General features: G+C 44.5%; 1 protein-coding gene across 2 annotated transcripts in view; it reads left to right on the forward strand.

Moving 5' to 3' along the window:
• The window catches only part of Dock2 (dedicator of cytokinesis 2), a 429458-nt gene that overhangs the window by 380471 nt on the left and 29914 nt on the right, over positions 1-19073 (forward strand). For both annotated transcript variants that reach the window (XM_005376310.2, XM_013509168.1), the window contains 6 exons: positions 1277-1317; positions 6314-6404; positions 7230-7349; positions 10825-10914; positions 12573-12677; positions 14636-14777. In XM_005376310.2, the coding sequence (XP_005376367.1) occupies positions 1277-1317; positions 6314-6404; positions 7230-7349; positions 10825-10914; positions 12573-12677; positions 14636-14777 (589 nt within the window). The remainder of the gene's footprint in view (positions 1-1276; positions 1318-6313; positions 6405-7229; positions 7350-10824; positions 10915-12572; positions 12678-14635; positions 14778-19073) is intronic.

Genomic DNA, 19073 nt, shown 5'->3' on the forward strand with positions numbered 1-19073 from the left:
CCAGCAGTCAGCTCCCAAACACTTCTCTCCAGTATTCTGTGACTTTGTCAGGAAATGGAACGATGGCAAGTCCTGTCCACCTTAAAGTGGCTTAAATGAGGAAAACCAGCCAAAGCCCATGTGGCATCCACTGCATCACCCCCTGCCTTTCTCAGTGCTTCAGTAATGCATATCCTGTCCCCGAGTTCTGCTGTGTGCCCTCCTTCCTTACAGGGACTCTTTTTTAACAGCTAAGGTATTGCTATTGATTTTCCCAAATGCTAAGGGGAGTTTAAAACTCCTGACTTCAGCAGAAAGGAATTCAGTGCTAATAACTCCACCAGCCCCAATTTACATAAAGAGCAGGAAGAGGGGGTTTTCCAGGAATTGAGCCATTTCTCTAAGGAAAGCCAGAAGCTGAGGGAAGAAATTGACCTTTAGCAGTCAGAGTAGGATCAGACAGAATGCTTGTGACAGGCAGTTCCATAACAAGCAGGCTCTACTACTTTCGGTGCAGGACTCAAACTTAGTGTCAGGGAAGGGTCTCACTGGTCGATGGTAGTGGAGATAGCTGAGGTCCTGTGAAATTCCCCCACTATGTCACCTGCCCTACTCTGAAGCGCACCTGAGTGTGTTGGATTAAACTAGGGTTTGCCCCTGGTGTGCCTCTTAGATTGCATCAGAACCTCCTGGCTCTGAGTCGATAAGAAGTTGTTTTAAAATGTCACAGAATTAGGATCTCTGTTGGTGAGCCCAGGACACCTCCAATCTAAGTGGGTCCTGAGCTAGAATATAGACCCAGCTCTGTAGATATGGCCGAGTTTAGATGCCCTGGCTGTGGAACCCCATCATCACTCCTGAGAGTTGGGTGCTATCAGGAGGTACCATCTATTATGACAGAGATGGTGTCACTCACTTTCCAGCTCTGTTCCCTGAAACCTGATGATTCAAGTTTATAAAGACTCAGCTGGCTACCTTTCAAAGTGGACTTGTCAAAGTGGACTGCCCAGTCTTGGCCACCTACCTCTCAGCCCAGCAGACAGTTCAACTGCATCCCCTAGTAGGTGATGGCTGAGGCACTTCCTCCATCCCTCTATAGTCAGGAAAGTAACTTGCAAAGCCGATTCTCCCAAGGAGGCTGTTGGATGCATTGAGCAAAATAAATTTCTTGCTCCCATCTCAGGGTGCCCAGATAGTAAACAGCCAGCCACCTTCTTCTTATTTCCATCACATCACCCTCTTCCCCTACAGCTCTGCAAAGAGAAACACTCATCACTGTTTTTCCTCCCCTAACTAGAATTTCTACAAAGATAACAACCGGGAAGAGATGTACATAAGGTAAGATTGTATTTTCTAAAACTCAGACCTGCCGTGATACTCCCTCTGCTCAATATCCACCGATGGCTTCCTGCTGCCTCCAGCATAGAATTTAAACTTTTCTTCTTGGCACTGAGGGCCTCTGTGTTCTGATTCCTATAACTGCCCAGACTCTTTCAGTTCTCCTATAATCAGCCTCATAAATCCACTCGGAGTTTCCCAACCTCTATGTTGCCCTGCTGTACCACTGTCTTTAAACAAATATCGTGTGGGTTGAGATGTGAGCTGCATTTGCACTTCTTGTGCTAGCATGGGAAGCCCTTGCTAGTCCAGGCACATGGTGAAGGCCACTGAATAGCCTGCTTTTGAAGGGGGGAAAATATCAAATTGATATTTATATTTATATAAAATATCAAATTGCTTCTTTCTAGGCATTTGTATTTATTGGAACATATATTGTTATTTTTTACTCATTACAAAAATAATATATACTTCTTTCCAAAACAAAACACTCATAAAATATAGCGTTAAAACAAAACAATGAACTAATTTACCCTAATCCATTCTTATTTCTAGACCTATGTCTCTATATACATCCAATTCTATCCATACATTACCTTCTGCAAAAGTGGAATTATATTACCCATAATTCATTCTTCATTCTTTTTTACATGACAAGAATTTTGTGTCAACTGATAATATTTCAACATAATTTTTGATAAAACTAAAAATTTTCCTTTCTGGAATATGCCACCTGATATGGCCAGTCCTCTGTTGTTGGATATTTATGTTCTTAGATACTGCGGATATTCTTAGATACTCAGTTTAATGTTACTCCAGAAGTAGAAACAATTATTTGGGGAAAAAATTGCATAGGTTGTCCTAAGCTTTGGTTATTTATAGCATTATTAGATGTGATATGTTGTTCTACCACAAGCCTTAGCAGTCTGAAGGATTTGGGGTCTTTATCTTGTGGTACTGGGTAGACTGTTATCCTGGGTAGATTATTCTGGTAGCTGGTTGAAGTTTCCCTTTCTGTGTAATGTTTCCATTCTAGCTTCTGTTTTGAGGATTAAATGAGATACTAAAGATAAAGTGCCTGGCATATGGTTCCTCACTCCAACCTCTTGCCTCTCTTTCCTATTTTAGAAGCACAGATGGTGAATCTCAGCCTCCCACAAGCTTAGAGATCTGGGGCCTATAGTAATCTAGGAAAGCCATATTTGCCCAAACCAGACACTGCAGGCATAAGTGTAGTCTGGAAACCTGTTCTATTTGGCAGACACAGTATTTTAAAACATTTTTACATTTGGTTGCCAAATTTTTTAATCCAGAGATTTTACATAAAAATCAACATCTCCTTCTCCTAAAAAACTCAGAGGGTGTGATAACACCAGGCCTTCATCCCATTCTGACAACCACCATCTAAACTGGGTGGTGATGACCCTTCCAGACATGGCTAGAGCCCTGCGGTCATGAGATGGTCCCTATTCTCTGTGGTACTTCACCCTGCCCACCTTACTCAAGCACTCAATGTCCCAGAGCAAACTCATTAGAGTGTCTTCTTCTGGGCTTTGCCCTGCAAAGCCTCAAACCTCAAATTAACAAAAGAAAGAGGGAATGTTGGCCAATGCAGGAGCTGAGAGTTACAGACAAGTTCCCCCTGGTGTGCCTCCCCAAGGTTTTGGGGCCCAGCCATCTAGACGTCTAGCCATGAAGGATGGGAAGGAAGAAATAAAGCAGAATGAAATCATGTATGCACACACAGATGTTTCCAAATTACACACTCTATGGAGAGGCCCTGTGCAATTTCACTGATAACTCTGATCAGCAGAACATTGTCTTGGGCTGGGAAGGAGAATGAAAAGAGCATTCCGTTCCCATTGAGGCAGAAACCTGCTTCTTACTGTTTCTGGCTCTGGACGTTCTAATGTAGGTCTGGGCCTTCTCATTGTAAGAGCGTTGCTGGCTGGATAAATTGATGTGATATATGACAGCAAAGCATTCACTGGATGGATGGATGGATGGATGGATGGATGGATGGATGGATGAATGAATCTTCCTGGGATGCTTCTCCACTCATCACCTCCCTCTCAGAGCCTAGTTCATCTACCAGGTTGAAATCCTTTCTGAAAGCCCCTTTTCCACCCACCTGAATAAATCCAGTTATTACTCCATAGACCTCTCCTTCAAAATACTTATCACAAATTTATTTAAAATCTGACTGTGGTTTTCAATTACTATTGCCATTGTGATCATAATCACTTGTGAGATTCAAACACAAAATATCAAACTGTCCTTTGTGCCTTTTTAGACCTCACAAATGAAACATATGGAACTGAGTTCAGGGGTGCCCCCTTGTAAAGCCCATAAGAAAATCGTATTTGGTAAACCTAACATCGGTAAATGTTTTACTTACTAGAAATGGTTTTAAGCATTTTAAGTATTGAACTCACTTACTTTTCAAAATGACCATACAACATAACATTTTCATGCAAGTAAGGAAAGGAAACAATAACTTTCTCAAAATTACACAATTAGAAACAAGTTGGAACTGAAGTTTGAACTCAGGTAGTGTAATATCAAAGATTGTGATCTTTTAAGGTACAGGTTAGAGTTTATTAAATCAGGACTGGGGAAGGAACAGCACAAACTGAAGCATGCAGCACCCAAACTGAACTAAATCTAAGATTTCTGAAAATCACCTGCTAATTCCACCTTTGGACAATTTCTGGAGTAATGGCACAGTGGCCTGTCAGAAGAGAAGAGGAAGTAAGTTGTGGCTGGGTTTTGTAATGATCTCTGCATAGTTTTCAAAGCCTGGCCAAAGGTTTATTGTGGAGTTTTGATAGTAGACACAGCTACAACTAGAAAGATGGCTGTGACATCAGCCCTGATGCACATCAGGAGCTGGGAGTTCTGGCTGGGGCCTGGATGAGAGCAGACAGGCCACAGGCGAGGGTAAGCTTTGTGCTAAGCAACCTGTCACTTCCATTGGGTTCTCACAGGTCTCGGAAAGGAGCTTTTCCTTGAAGACTGTTTCTGTGGACACTGAGGCTAAAGCTTTCAATGATCAGGGACTGCACTGGTTCAAAGGGAGCCTTCAGAGTCACCAGGCCAGGAGTTATCATTGTGGTGGTTATAAATATGAGAAAAGCCCCAGAATTGTGATGGGCAGGAGGACTGCACTGAGGATTGAACTTAGGACCTTTGCACTGAGAAAAAGTTCCCCGGCTCTTGTTTATTGGTTTGAGATAGGACTTATATTACCTGGGTTGGGCTCCAACTTGGAATTCTCTACCTCTCCGAGGTTTGGGATTACAACTGTGTGTACCATACTAGGCTGTGACTTTAAATGTTGATTGTAACAACCAGTGATCTATGGAAATTATCTATACAGCAAAATATTAAAGCATTCCAGTCAGTTGTACCAGAAATTTCAAAAGTGTTCTATAGATTTCTCCATTTTCTAGCTCAAGAAATTTTTTTTCTTTTTTTCCTTTCCTAATTCATGTTGCAAATGACTGCTACACTTTGGATGTGTCAATGCTGACTATATGAATGTGCATGTACATAGAGGTTGCCTTTTTTCAGTCAAATGTTAGAAGAATAGGGAATAAAATGCAGTCATTTAAAAGAAAAAACAAAATACTTATCACAGCTGCATGTCTATAACTATTCACTTGATGATTTGATTCCTGTCTCTTTTAGACTGCGAACCCCAAACCCAAATCATGGGACCTAACTCAGCCCTATCTACCTCTGCTGATCCAGGATGAACCAAACAAAGGTCACTAGAGTACCCTGGTGTACTAATTGCCAAATAGCCCTTAGGGGGCCTTTCTTCCCCTCCACATCCTTGATAGTCCCTATCCTCGGGTCATATAGTCAACATTTGGCCCAGAAGTCAGATTTTATATGGTCAGGGATACTGGACATCAGTTCTGTGCACAAATTTTTCCTGAAACTGGATCCTAAGCCTGAGCATCAGGCCTGAGCCCATTCTGCCCAGAGGGAGAAAGAGGGTCAGGGCGAAACCCTGCCACCATGGGGCAGCACTCTCCTCCCACAGGAAAACTCAAACCCATTACCCTCACCAGCTTGCCAAGAGTTGGGTTTAAATAAATGATCCTAATGACAGGCAAGTCACCAAAGCATTGATTCTTTGGCTCTGGAGTCTGTCTGCAGCAGAGGCTGAAGTGAAGGTTTTGTAGAACCTCATTCACCATGATAATAGATAACAGCTGCCATTGCTTGGTGCCAGCTCCGGGCTAATGCCTTTCAGTGTGTATCAACATTTACAAGCAGCAATCTGAGCTGCCACTGATGGAGCCCTTTATATGGGACACATGGTCTGCTTGGCCCTTTACATGCTGAGCAAATCTATGGGTGGATTCTATGACTGTTGCCATTTTGCAGAGGAGCCAACTAAAGCACAGGGCAGTGCATTCGCTGCCCATTAATATCCATTGTGGATCAATTATCTAAGAATTTATCAAAGTTCTCTTTGTTTCTGTTCCTCATCTCAATACCCTTTCAACTGAACTGTCATCCCCGCGCTCAGACGTGGAATGTCACTTTCAAAGGGACAGGAGATGTGAATGCGATTGTGGTTGAAGAGTGGATTTTTCCTGTTGACAGCTCAAAGGCTTCATATGAATAACCATTCTCCAGGCCCTCACCTGCTTCCCTTTCTTTATACTTAGAGAACACTGAGGAGAAGTAGGAGCTTCCCTTTACAGTTGTGGTATCTTGCTCTGACTACTGAAACCACACAGTGATAGAGTGTAGATCACACTCAGTTTCTGGTTATTAGCAGATGACTTCTGACAACTTACTGGTCTCGCCTTCTTTTATTTTTCTTCCTTGTCATATTCCATTGGCCAGACTCTTCAGTACCAAGTTAAATGCTGTACCAAGTTAAGTGCAGAGGGCTCCCTTGTGACCTGGAGAAGTGCCCAGTTGTTCTGTCCAGCATCACTGCGCCTGGTAGCTCAGTATATTTTCCCCAAAACAGGTACCTGTACAAGCTCCGGGATCTTCACCTGGACTGTGACAACTACACAGAGGCCGCCTACACGCTGCTGCTTCACACCTGGCTTCTCAAGGTACTGCCCCTTTGGATGGAGGAGGCCCCCGGAAATCCCCTGGGGGTTCCTTGAAGTATGCTGAAGAGTTGACAAAAGAAAGAGAAAACATCAGCCAAATAAATTTTGTTTTGCTCAATAGACTCAAAACCTGACCTGCCCAGATGCTTTTCTGCTCTACTTCACCTAATCACATAAGGTTTTGAGTGACCTTTACATTTAGCAAAAATAAGCCCTGAGATATGATTTTCAGTGTTATACAGAATCCAAGCTGTTATCAACAATAAATCATTAGCATGCCCAGTGAGCTGCCTTCCTTCTCTAGAAAACTTTGCTGTAGCTGGACAAAGCTTAAATGATCTCCTTGGCTTTTGAAGAGCTGGGACCATGTCTTACCAGGCTTTAGAGAAAATCCCTATTGACTACACTCAGTGAGCCAGTAGAGGGTCACATAAGCACCACGTAGCAAAAATCAGGACACATTTCACAAATGGAAATTGTAGGCTAACATCTGCACAAATACCCAGTGTCACAGGTGGGACCCCAGCAGCGGGTGTTTGCGGAACTTCATCTAGTCCTTATCAGTGCATTTCTAATATCCCTGACTCTCTTGTTTGTTCTGGGACATTGGAGGTGCTGGAGGGCAACCTCCAGATATCCTGGGCACGCATGCCCCATGAGGGCAGCCTCCTGGCTGTTACAGCAAGCTCTGAAACTGAGCTGAGTTTGGGCAAGGAGGAGAAAAAGAAAGGGCCGGGGGAAGGTGGTCTCTCCCTTTTATCCTGGGAAGACACCTGCCATTGGCAGCCTCTTGATCCCTTGTGACTCTGTGTCTTCTCTTCACAGTGGTCTGATGAGCAGTGTGCATCACAGGTCATGCAGACAGGCCATCAGCACCCCCAGACCCACCGGCAACTGAAGGAGTCGCTCTATGAGACCATCATAGGCTACTTCGACAAAGGAAAGGTAATCCAACCCCGCCCCTCCTCTCTCGGTGAGGGCTCCAGTCCCTGGGAAGAACAGTTCTCTCCCACACTCTACACTCAACCCATCCTCAGGTCCTGCCAGATGTCCCTCCAAGTCCTATATCTGATCACTTCTTTCCACTTAAGCTATAGACATCACTCACCTGGATACCACAATGGATCCTAAGCAGTTTCCCTGCTTCCCCTCTTGCCCCAACAGATTATCCCCCATATAGAAAACAAAGTGATCACAAAACATAAACTGGAGCATGCTATTTGTCTATTTATAATCATCTCAATGACTCCACCACTCCACTTAAGTCACACAACCCTTCTCATGATTCATGAGGCCTCCTGTGAGCTGTGTCTTGGCTGCCTCTCTGTTTCATCCCTTCTCTTTCCTCTCACATCCTCTACCAAGCTCTTTTTAACCTCAGGGCCTTTGCACTTGCTTTTCTAGCTGGGAGCATTCCTCCTCTGAAGCTTTCCTGTGTAGGAGAGAGCTGGCTCCTCTCTCTGATTAGGACTTTTTTCAGAGGAGGCCTTCCCACACCACCTCTGAACAAAGTGGCAGCACCCCTGCTCTGAGTCACCCTTGCTGCTTCTTCAAAGCTTTTATTCCTATAAGACCGCAGCTTGCTCATTTTGGTTTCATCTGTCCATTGTCTGACTCCCCACTGTAGAATTCCATGAGAGTAAAGACTTGGTCTTGTCCACTAATGGATGTCCAGAAGCTAAAACAGAATCTGGCACACAGAAGAACCAATGAATATATGCTGGAAAAATGAATGGATTGAATGGGTGGAGGACATTGTGGTGACATCCTTGATCTTTAAACAGCAAGAATTTTTGGTTAGGTGTGACCAGGAGAATGGACAGACCAGCTGCTGCCCAACTCCAGCATCCAGAAGACGAACAGGAGGGCCGTCACTCAACCTAGAGATGTAGCATGGCAGCTAAGTGCTCAGACTCTGCTGCTAGACATTTGGATTTTGTTCCTTGCTTCTCTACCACCTGCTATTTGGCTAGCCTTTTGAGACTCCAATTCCCCATCTACCATATAGAGAAACTCCTAGTACCTACCTTCTAGTTGTAGGGAAAAATGAAGTGAGAAGCACATGTACCATATCTAGCATAGGAATTGGTATGTGGTAATATCTTGTTAAAGTTTAATTATTATTATTATGTGATGCCTTTACTTCCTTTACTGAGCCCTTTCCAAGGCTTCAGCTTATCTATACCCTCGCCTTTCCACTGAATTGCAAGATCTCTACTGTTCATCAGGATGCCACTTCATTGTGGTCTATCCTGTCGCTGTTGCTCATCACATCTGTCTTAGTCTGATCTCCTGCACCTTCCCTGGAAAGATAAAATGAGGTAACGTCTGCACAAGGGCTTATAAATTCCAAAGGCTAAGCAGTTGGAAAAGACTATTTTTATAATTTACAATTCTAAGCCTCTTGAGGGCAGAGGCTCTGCTGTCCTTTGAACCTCCTATCCTGCTGGCCATCAAATCAGAGCTTCCTGTCTGTTCATTGGCCGGTTCAGTCAGTCACGGTGTGAGAACCCCAGGAGGATCTGTTGAGCTTTGTGTTCAATTCTTCCCACTCTGTGCTGAGCAAAGAGGACAAAGGCGTGAGCCCCCAGCTCCAAGAGCTACTATCTATCACCAATCATTATCATCTGTGCATGCTGCCCTTTGGTATGTTGCAGTCACGGGGGAGAAGGAAAGGGATCAGGGTGGTGCCAGAATACTTTGGGAGCATAGAGGAGGCAGAAGATGGGTATAGGTCACGCTGAAAGAGACTTCTGTGGAACTGTCTAGAATGAAACCCAGACTTGTCGTACTCCAGTTTGCTTTCCCCACATTTCTTCAGGGAGTCATTGCTGCCCATACACAACGCCTTTCTTCTCCACAAGTCCATCTTGCCATCACCCCCATGGATGCCTGTTCCTCCTTCAAATCCCAGCACTTACATCCACGATGCCTGTTCTTTGCCCACTGCTGCCATGACAACAAAGATCCATGTCTTATCTGTTTCTGCCTCTGATCTGTCACTGCCCACATCAGTGCCCATGAACATGCTCAAAACCCAGCAGTAAAAAGCAAAAGTAAAATGTGTATGAGGCTCAGAAAAACCAGAGCCTGTCAGCTCCCAGGGGGCCCTGCAGGAACTCCTGGGCATCTGACTTCCTGCCCTGCACCCACCCCTGTCTTTTAGTGACCTCTTAACACAGAGGGAGAGCACTTTGTCTCCCTGGTTGTACTATGGTGGGAAGTTGGTAAAAGCCTGCACTTGAGCCAAATAGTCCCCTGGTTGAGCCTCATCACAGCCTTCTTGTCCAGGGTGAAGCATGCAGACTTGGATCCTCCTGGCACATAAAGCGTTTTTATGCTGCTCACCAAGCTGTCCTCAGGTTTACAGCCACTGCTCCTCCACTCAGCACTTGGTTTTATTTATTCTTATGTCTGGATGCAGAGAGAGCCCTTTTGTTACAAAGCGCACACTCCTCTCTTCCTGTTCTCCTTTTAGGAGCATTCTCCATTTCAAATCCAGCATGATATGTAACGGGAATCCCTTGAAATTGCCAGAACTCCAGCCCATCCTGTCTCTCCTGCCTGTTGGAGGAGGCCCCTGGTCCCCCTGAGTCCAGGATGGTGGGATGATCTTGGCTTCTGGCCTAAAACATAACATAAAATAAATGTTGTCCATGTCCTGGGTTGATTTTTTTCAGAATTGTTTTTTAAAGATGGCAAAGACCTACCACAAAAGTTTTAATAATTAAAAAAAAAAAATACTCCAGTATGACCACCTCTGTAGTGCCCCCACTTACTTCTACAACCAGATCACACCATTAAGAAATTCTAGGCATGGCCAGTGGGAAAAATCCCAGTGCTTAACATGAAGGGCTGGGATCTGGTCCTAATTTTGTCCCCAGAAACTCTCTGAAGTCAGGCTATTTGTTCATTTCTCTATGAGCCATTTCTCTTTGGAAGATGGGACCAACATCTCCCTGCCCACCCCACACACGGGGAAGCTGGGGAAACAAAGGCTTAAAAGATTTAAGCACCTCTTAAGGAACAGAATCACACCTATGGGGGTTTACATCCTAGTCCTGATTCTGATTAAACATGGGACCTGGGGCAGGAGGCTTTGCTTCTCTGAACCTGTTTCTCACCCAGGATACATAGATGCTGTTAGTTACTGCCCAGAGCAGTCAGGAAGAATCAGGGAGTGTGTGAATAAGGTATTTAGCCTACTCCATTATTTATCAAGAAGCTAGGATGAGAGTCCAGGGAAAGGTCGTCCTCCCAGGAGGCCCCTGGCTCTCTCTACATGGAAGGTGGGTCTGGGTCAGAATGTGGCTTGAAACTCAGTCCCAGGGGACACAGCTAGCTTGAATCCCTTCCTCAGCAAAGGCTCTGGAACACTGGGGGGTCCCTCCTAACCCTTGTTTCTGTGACCTTTCTGTAGATGTGGGAAGAGGCCATTAGTCTATGCAAGGAACTGGCAGAACAATATGAGATGGAGATCTTCGACTATGAGCTGCTCAGCCAGAACCTGGTAAGGGTCCCCAGGGGAGGCTGCTGCCCTACAAACTGGGGTCTCGGGCCCTTGCTCTCCACAGAGGCTGTGGAGGGGGAGGCAGGAGACAAGGCATGGTTAGGAAACCAGAAAAAGAATATAGTAGGCCCTACATAAGGCCATGCTCAGCATCTCCCTTCTGGTTGGTTGGATGGACCACTTAGTACCTCTGTAGCGCTGGTGCTGCTGCTACATACACAGTAAACACTGTGCTACATTTGCAGTAAAAGTTCCACAGATCACTAAACCAATTAAATAAAAGCACAAAATTGTGTTTTTTGACGAACAGATAAATCACATTCAAATGCCTTCCATCTGGCTTCTCCCATTAGCATCTTGATGCTCAGTACTTGATGAGGAAAGTAGTGGTGGGGGAGCTTGTGCTGCCTGCACCAGGCCTTGGCGGGGAGTTGGCCTCTGCAGGAGAACAGCAGAACTTTTGGGCTGTTCCCCCTCCGCCCCACAACCCCAACGTATTTCTTGGCTACCTGAGTTGCAGGACCCCAGAGCACCTTCTCAACCCACTGAGAGAAGCAGGTCCAGACATTTGCAGGAAACTATGAGAGTGAGAATGTTAAGAGAGGATTGATAGCTTTTTGGAGGCGGGAAATATGGGGATCTTGTTAAAAGCAGCTGAGTTGTTAGCTGTTTCACTGTGTGCACGATCTGATGAAAAAATACACGTGTATTTGCACCTTGAGACACTTAATATCTGCCCCACATATACATCTGCGTATGTGTTTGTGGACTCCAGGCAGACATGCCTTTAAACATTTGTGTTCATGTACAACACATACAATACCCAGATGCTCACCTAGTACACATCCATGCAAACACTGATGTGTGTGTGCATCCCTACACAATGTGCCTGTCATAAGGCACCCATCTGGATTCATATAGATCTCACCTATCAAGTTGAATAGGCCTTTGCTTGTGAGGTACAGCTTTCCATGTGTGTGTGCACACATGCGCACATATACATATGTGTGATTTCATCATGATTTCTTTAGGCTAATAGCAATGTAAAGTGCCACAGAGTATGAAGTAAGATACAAACTCTTTTCATAGATTTTTATTTTTGGTACCAGAAATCAAACTCATGACCTCAGGCTTGCCAGGCAAGCACTTATGCTGCTGAGCTATATCCCTGGCCCTCTTTCCATAGATGTAAAAATATGAAAAACACACACCTCTTAGAAATGATGAAATGTATTAGGGATGCACACACCAAAAAGCATCTCTACCCAGATGTACTTAGCCATTTGTATGTCCTAGCAAATATACATCTGAATGTGAGTGCAGTCAGGGACCCAGAGACTATGACAGGACCTGGGTTCAGTTCCACACCCACTGACTTTACTAAGGTACCATTTCTTTAGCTATAACTTGGAGATGTTCATGGGATTGTTACAAAAGTGGCGCAAGTATGAGCCAGTACAGGTGGAGCAACTAACAGTACGTGGTATACTGTGAACATAGCCCTCATTGTTATGATTACAGACATATCCACAGAAAAGCTTTAATATTCACTTGCCACATTGCTTTTGTTCTAATGATAATGTTTAAATGAGCTCTTTGAGTTGAATATGCCTTGGATACACATCTGTGTTATCATAAGCTGTGTTTTCTACTTCTAGAACCAGCAGGCAAAATTCTATGAAAATATCATGAAAATCCTCAGGCCCAAACCAGACTACTTTGCTGTTGGATACTATGGCCAGGGATTTCCCTCCTTTCTGCGGGTGAGTTGGGACGATGTACATATCAGACCAGGGTCTCAGGGCCTGGGCAGCTCAGCTGTCCCTTTGTGCTTTGAAGATTTGCTAGTGTTCTGAAGGGCACAGCTCAGGAGCTGAGCTCTGTTCTGTCTGAGCACTGCCACCAGCCCTAACACATGCCTCCCCTGCTGTGCTTCTCTGCACAGCAACTATAGCCGTCCCAAGAGGTGGTGAGATCCCCACCACTGATATAAAGAAATCTGAGAGACTGAGGATGTCTGCTATCAAGGAGTTACCACAGAGCAGTAGTTCTCAGACTGTCAGTCACAGGACCCCTTTACTCTCTTAAGTTATTGAAGACTAAAATATTTTTGTGTTTATAGACACTCTCTAAGGACATATTGTGTGTGAAAAAATGAAACCTAAGAAAAATTTAAAATATCTGGCAGTTTATCTAAAAATTATAATAAGCATATCACATGTTAGTATAAGTTACACTTTAGGAAAACTGTATATGTATATATTGGGTTTTTTTTTAAATCAAGGCAAATAGCAGAATTGTTTCACATTTCTACAGAGCGCTTTAATATCTGCTTAAGAAACACAGCCAAACTCCATATTTGCGTTTTCAATCTGCTGCCATTATACTATGCAGCCTCTGGATTGCGCCTCCATATACTCATGAGAGAATGGGAGTAAAAAGGCCAATAACAGTATTATTATGAAAATAGTTTTGGTCTTGTGAGACCCTGAAAAGGTCTTGGAACCCTCCGGGAACATCATCACTGCTCTAGTGGTTTCTTCATCCTCTTGTTGGGGACTAGATTAAGTTACCTATAGGCTTCTTTCCCATCTGTGAGTCTATGACTCAATTCTGATGTCAGGGGGATACAACAGAAATAGCAAACCTGATCCCTAGCCTCACTTGATTTACTTTATAGTTGAGGAGATAAATCACATACCTCTAACATGAATGTGGAATCATCGTGGGCTGATGCTGTGAACACCACGGGCACCTGGCAGGGTGGACGCTGAGGTCCTCTTGGATGAGGTGGCTTCCTGAACCTCACTGCATGGCAGAAGCCCCTGGGGGACTTGTTAAGAATGTTTGTTCCTAGGCTCAACTTGTGTGAGTCCATTTTAGCAGGTCTGAAGCAAGGCCTGGGAATCTGAACTTTTAAATTCCCCTAGGCTCCTCTGATGACCAACCAGGGTTGGAAGCACATAGAGATGAGTGATAGGCTTGGGCTTGGACAGAAGAATTTAGGGGCCATAAGCGGTGGCACTGATGGTGCAGAAATGATCTAGAATGGGGTTTCTCAGCCTCAGCCCTATTGATATTTTGGGCCTGATAATGTTCTGCTACAAGGACCATCCTGTGCCTTGTAGGGATGTACAGTACCATCCTGGCCTCTACCCTAGTACCCAGCGGCACTCCTTACCCTCTACTGACAACCAAAGAATAATCCTGGACATTCCAAAATCACTCCTGGTTGAGAACCACTGGTGTAAAAGAGGCAAATGTGGTCAGGGAAGAGTAAAGAGTGTGTTCTGGGGGCTCAGGACCAGGAGCCCTGGAATAAAAGACCTGGATATTGCTCCCTGCAAGCCCACAGACCCAGCCCACATGGTCTGTTAAAGGCAAGTAGGAGATTTTATGCCCATATCAATAAAGTGGGTATAACATGCATAAATGTAGAGAAAGTAATTATTCTGAAAGGTGTATGTGGGATGATTTAAGAATAAAGTTCTCAGCATCCATGATCTTCACTACCTTTAGAACCAGTCTGTATAAAGTGGTATGCTCAGCAGGTCTGTGGGTTGAACTCTTCCTTTCCTTCTCTGGTAAGGAAACCGAGGGGAGAGGGCCCTACTGGACGTCATCACAGCTCCACACTCCTTTCACAAGACTCCTGCCTTTGCTTGGGCCCCATCCGCCACCCTGGGGCCTGGCATCTGTGACAGGTGTCATCTCTCTACAGAACAAAGTGTTCATCTACCGTGGGAAGGAGTATGAGCGGAGGGAAGACTTCCAGATGCAGCTCATGAGCCAGTTCCCCAATGCAGAGAAGATGAACACGACCTCTGCCCCTGGTGATGATGTGAAGAACGCCCCAGGCCAGTGTATCCTTGGAGAGTGTCCCAGCCACGGGACAGGGCCAGGCATGAGCCGCCCTGCAGGGACTTTAGCCTGCTGAGATGTTGGTCCTGAGAGCTTAGTGCTGCTGCCAGAATGACTGCAGGATGCCAGTTTTAGGGTCCAGTGTGGGATCCAGAGCACTCAGCTCAGTCCAGCCTGCCCTCCACATTCATGGCTTCCGTCCCTGGGGACTCCCACTAGAAATTAAAAACATTTGGGAGAAAAAAATGGGTCTGTATTGAACATGTACATACTTTTCTTCTTGTCATTATTCTCTAAACAATATAGCATAATAACAATTTCTGCAGCATTTATACTGTATTGGGTATTGTAAGTCATCTAGAAATGGCTTAATGTATGACACAAGATGTGCAAACACTATGCCGTTTTATGTAAAGAACTTGAGGATCCTTGGATTTTAGTATTCACCGAGGGTGAACCAGGCCCCAGTAAATATCTTGGAATGACTGTATGTTCTAAGTATCACTGATTAATTCACTTCTTCATTCATTCATCTTTGTGATGAATACACTCAAGCCTCAACTCTATCGGGTAAGCATTGTGCAAGGTAATAATTACAGCGTGGTCCTACTTTCAGGGAGCATAGAAGGTAGCAAGTAAAAGAGACACTGAGCCGCTAATTGCACTATTAAATATTTATGAAAAGGTGAGCCATACCAAGAGGGAGGTGCGCAGGGCATGGTGGTTGGGAGAGGAGGGAAGGCTTCCTTGAGGGAAATGAGGGTTGAGGTGAGTCGCCAGCCAAAGCTTAGCAGGAGATGGGAAAGGCCCGAAGGCCCAGACAGAGAGGAGGAGGCTGCTGCACCAACGCCTTGAGGCAAGATCACAGCAGAGTCCAAGGACTGAATTGACCCCACGCTGCTCTTGTATTAAAGCCATAAGTCTAGGGCAAGCCTGCAAGGCTGTCCATGAGCTGCCTTCCGCCTGTCCAACACTGTCACTCGCAACTCTTCCTTCCTGTTTTTATGTCCCTCTGGCCCACACCAGCATCTTTTTTGTCTGTTAAGCAGGCCCAGTTGTCCCCACCTCTGTGCCTTCACCTTCTCTGTTCTCTTCTGCTTGCAATGCCCTTCCCCTGGCTTCTCATGCAGCTGATTTCTACTCACCCGTCAGATCCCAACTTGATGTCATGTCCTGGAAGAGGCGTTCATTGGTCACTTTACTTATTATGGCCTTTTCTGGACTCCTTTGTGACCCTGTTTTCTCAAACCCTGTTTCTTTTCTTTAAAGAACTGACCTCAGTGTTTCATAATCATGTGTGCTTTTTATAGGCATATGGATGTAAAGGATAATTGTTGTCCCAAGAGGAAAAACATTTATTCTGTCTTGTTTCCTGCACTAAGCCTCCTTCTCCCAGGGTCCCTGGCATAGAACCCAAACTCAGTAAATATTTGTTGATTAATAGAGAAAGAAAACAAGAGAGAACGCAAAGAGAGACAGACCAACAGGAAGGAAGGAGGGACACAGCGAGGTGCCAGCACACGTGGAGTGCACAGAGCAGGAAGGAGGTGCCAGCAGATGACGCCGGAACCTTCAGATGTGTGGGAGGAGCAAGCTGCACAGCTGTGATAGATGCGGTATAGGGCTGGGAGCAGCAGACGCTGGGCAGAAGGCAGGAGGCAGGATGGCAGCGGGCATATAATGCCAGGAGAAGGCCGACTGCTGAGCCGGGGAGCACAGCAACCCCAGGGGCTCCCCGCATTGCACTCTTTACCACAGATTAAGTTACTGCCACTAAAATGGGTTGACAGGTTGCATTGCTGGTCTAAGTTTGCTGAACTTTAATCCAAATATTTTTCCCTTGGGTGATAAAAATTCATCTGTAGCCTTTTCATTATGTTTGCCTGCCCTTCATGCCTGCTCTACTGTGGTTATTTGCATGAGGAAATGCAACTGGTAGTAGAACTGGCTGGTTACAAATGCAAGTTTGGTTGCAGGCGAGACACAGGATTAGTACTAAGGCCCTGCTTAAGGGGACCTGGTATTGAACAGCTGTGTGGCTTTTTATTTGGCATGGAAGAGAGACTGTGTATTTCTGATCCATATCATATTTTAGGCCCTGAGGCCTGGTTCAGTGCAAAGAACCAGGTGGCCAAGCAAACAGTGAGGGCTGACATTTGCTAAATATTCTTTTCATGAGACTCAGTGCTTTATAATCACTATTGCTTTAAACCCCCAAAAATGCTATATGCTGGTTGTTAGTTTTTCCTATTCATCAAGAAGGAATATGTGAGGGAGAGTGACAAAGCAATTTGCCTAAGGTTATAAAGCTAATTAGTGATGGATTTGGTATTTGAACCCCAAAATCTGTCTCACAACTTATGTTGTAGTCTACTATTTAGGAAAAAAAAAAAAAAAAAAAAAAAGATTAAGTGTTTACCATATCTTAGGCATTTGCATGCATTGTTTTCGTGTTTTATTCATGATAGCCCCAGCAGGGTTAGTTGAGTAGTATTGCTTTCTGTATTTTGCTAATAAAAAAAGCTGAGACCCAAATAACTTAAGCCTCTTGCACAAAGTCATAGCTAGGAAGCAATGAAGCTAGCATTGGAACTCAGGCCTACTTTTTGTCAATATCATGCATTCTTAATACTCTGTTCTCTTGCCTTTACTTGTTAAAAAGTTGGCAAGCAGTTTGGGAAGGTGACAGGTCTCATGTCTTCTCATTTGGGTATCCAGATAGGAGAACATAAAAAGTGAAGGTCTGTTTGCAGAAGGCTGTTGTGACTACAGTTCCATGCACAGGTGTAGTCCATGGTGTGGGAGTCTAGCCCCGTACTCCTGGAACAGCTCAAGGGGACTGATGTTACAAGCTCCCCAGGGATATGTCTGGATTTTCCTTTTGGATTAAGGCCAATAGATAAGAGCAATAGATATATGTAGACTCTTCTCTAAAAGAGAGTTTGGCAACCTTTCTGTAAAGGACCAGAGAGAGGATATTTTAGTCTTTGAGAGCCACGCGCGCCCTGTCACAGTTACACAACTCTACTGTTGTACTGGGGAGCAGCCATTGCTAAGACATAAATGGATGGGCATGGATGGCTTCCAATAAAGCTTTATTTATGGGCACTGAAATTTTGAATTTTAAATATCATTTTTGCATGTCACAAAAGTATTATTTTTCCCCAGCTATTTGAAAATGTGAAAACTAGTCTTAGCTTTTGGGCCATACAGAAACAGGCGATGAACTAGATTTGACCTAACTTACTGTGTCAGCTCTTGTAGGCTTCATCCAGAGTGATTTCCTTCCTCAAGTAGGCTGTTGGCCTTAGAGTTTAAGAAAGAAAACAGTTTTCTCAAACTTTATAGAAATACTCCTATTAATAGTGATTCATCTGGGTTAAGTATTCCCCTCTTTCCAAGACACCCCTCATTCCATCTGGAAATATTCTTCAGAAACCATTAAATTCCCAATGTATTTGCCTAGAATAAATTTATCAAAGAGAGGTAATTTCATTTAATTTGCAGTTTTGTTTTGGCCCTTTCTTATGTGTGAAAAAAGTGTAGCTTCTGTCATCAGGATCAGACATGGGGGTGGCAGGGAGGTGGGGTGCTAAGAGTTGATCCTAATAGAAGTATAGACAAATGCTGTGGGAACCTAAGGAAAGAAAGTGGCTCCCATCTGGAGTGGGGGGTTAGTTTTCGTGGACTTTGGTATTCGACATCTGCCTAAAGGGCTCCCAGGGGAGGGATAGTCATGAGAGAAGATGTTCCAAGCAGAGGGCATATCTTTTGGCTAGCCATAGATAACGGTGGAAACATAAGTCATCTCTATATGGACATAGCTTCAAAAGCCAACAAGAGACAGTCCTGAGCTGGGAGATATGTCAAAATATCAGGGGAAGACATTTGAGGTTATGGTGATCTTTCGGAGGAAAGAGAGATGGTAGAGAGGAACTAGAAGGTAAGGAAAGCAGGCATCAGTGATGGGACAAGTGACTCTGGACTTTGTTCATTTCATTTATCATATTCTGGCTTAAAATGAATAAAGACAGATTTAGAATAAGCACAACACAGGCCTGGTCCCAGTGATACTTCTCTGGTGTCCTGTACCCCTAAAAGACATCGCTAATTGATCACGAAACTCTTTTCTGCTAAACCTGGACACAGCTTCTTACAATCCTGCAGCAGGTAGTTGCTTTCAAACTCTCAGATTTGGAGTGCAAAGTGACATCTTTTTGCATGGCCTAAGGCAGTTCTTCTCAAATTTCACCATGCGTATGAATCTCTCAAGGATCTTTTCAAATATAGGCTCTGAC

The sequence above is a fragment of the Chinchilla lanigera genome, unplaced genomic scaffold (genome assembly GCF_000276665.1).
Source record: "Chinchilla lanigera isolate Chin_1 unplaced genomic scaffold, ChiLan1.0 scaffold00007, whole genome shotgun sequence".
NCBI classification, from domain to species: domain Eukaryota; kingdom Metazoa; phylum Chordata; class Mammalia; order Rodentia; family Chinchillidae; genus Chinchilla; species Chinchilla lanigera.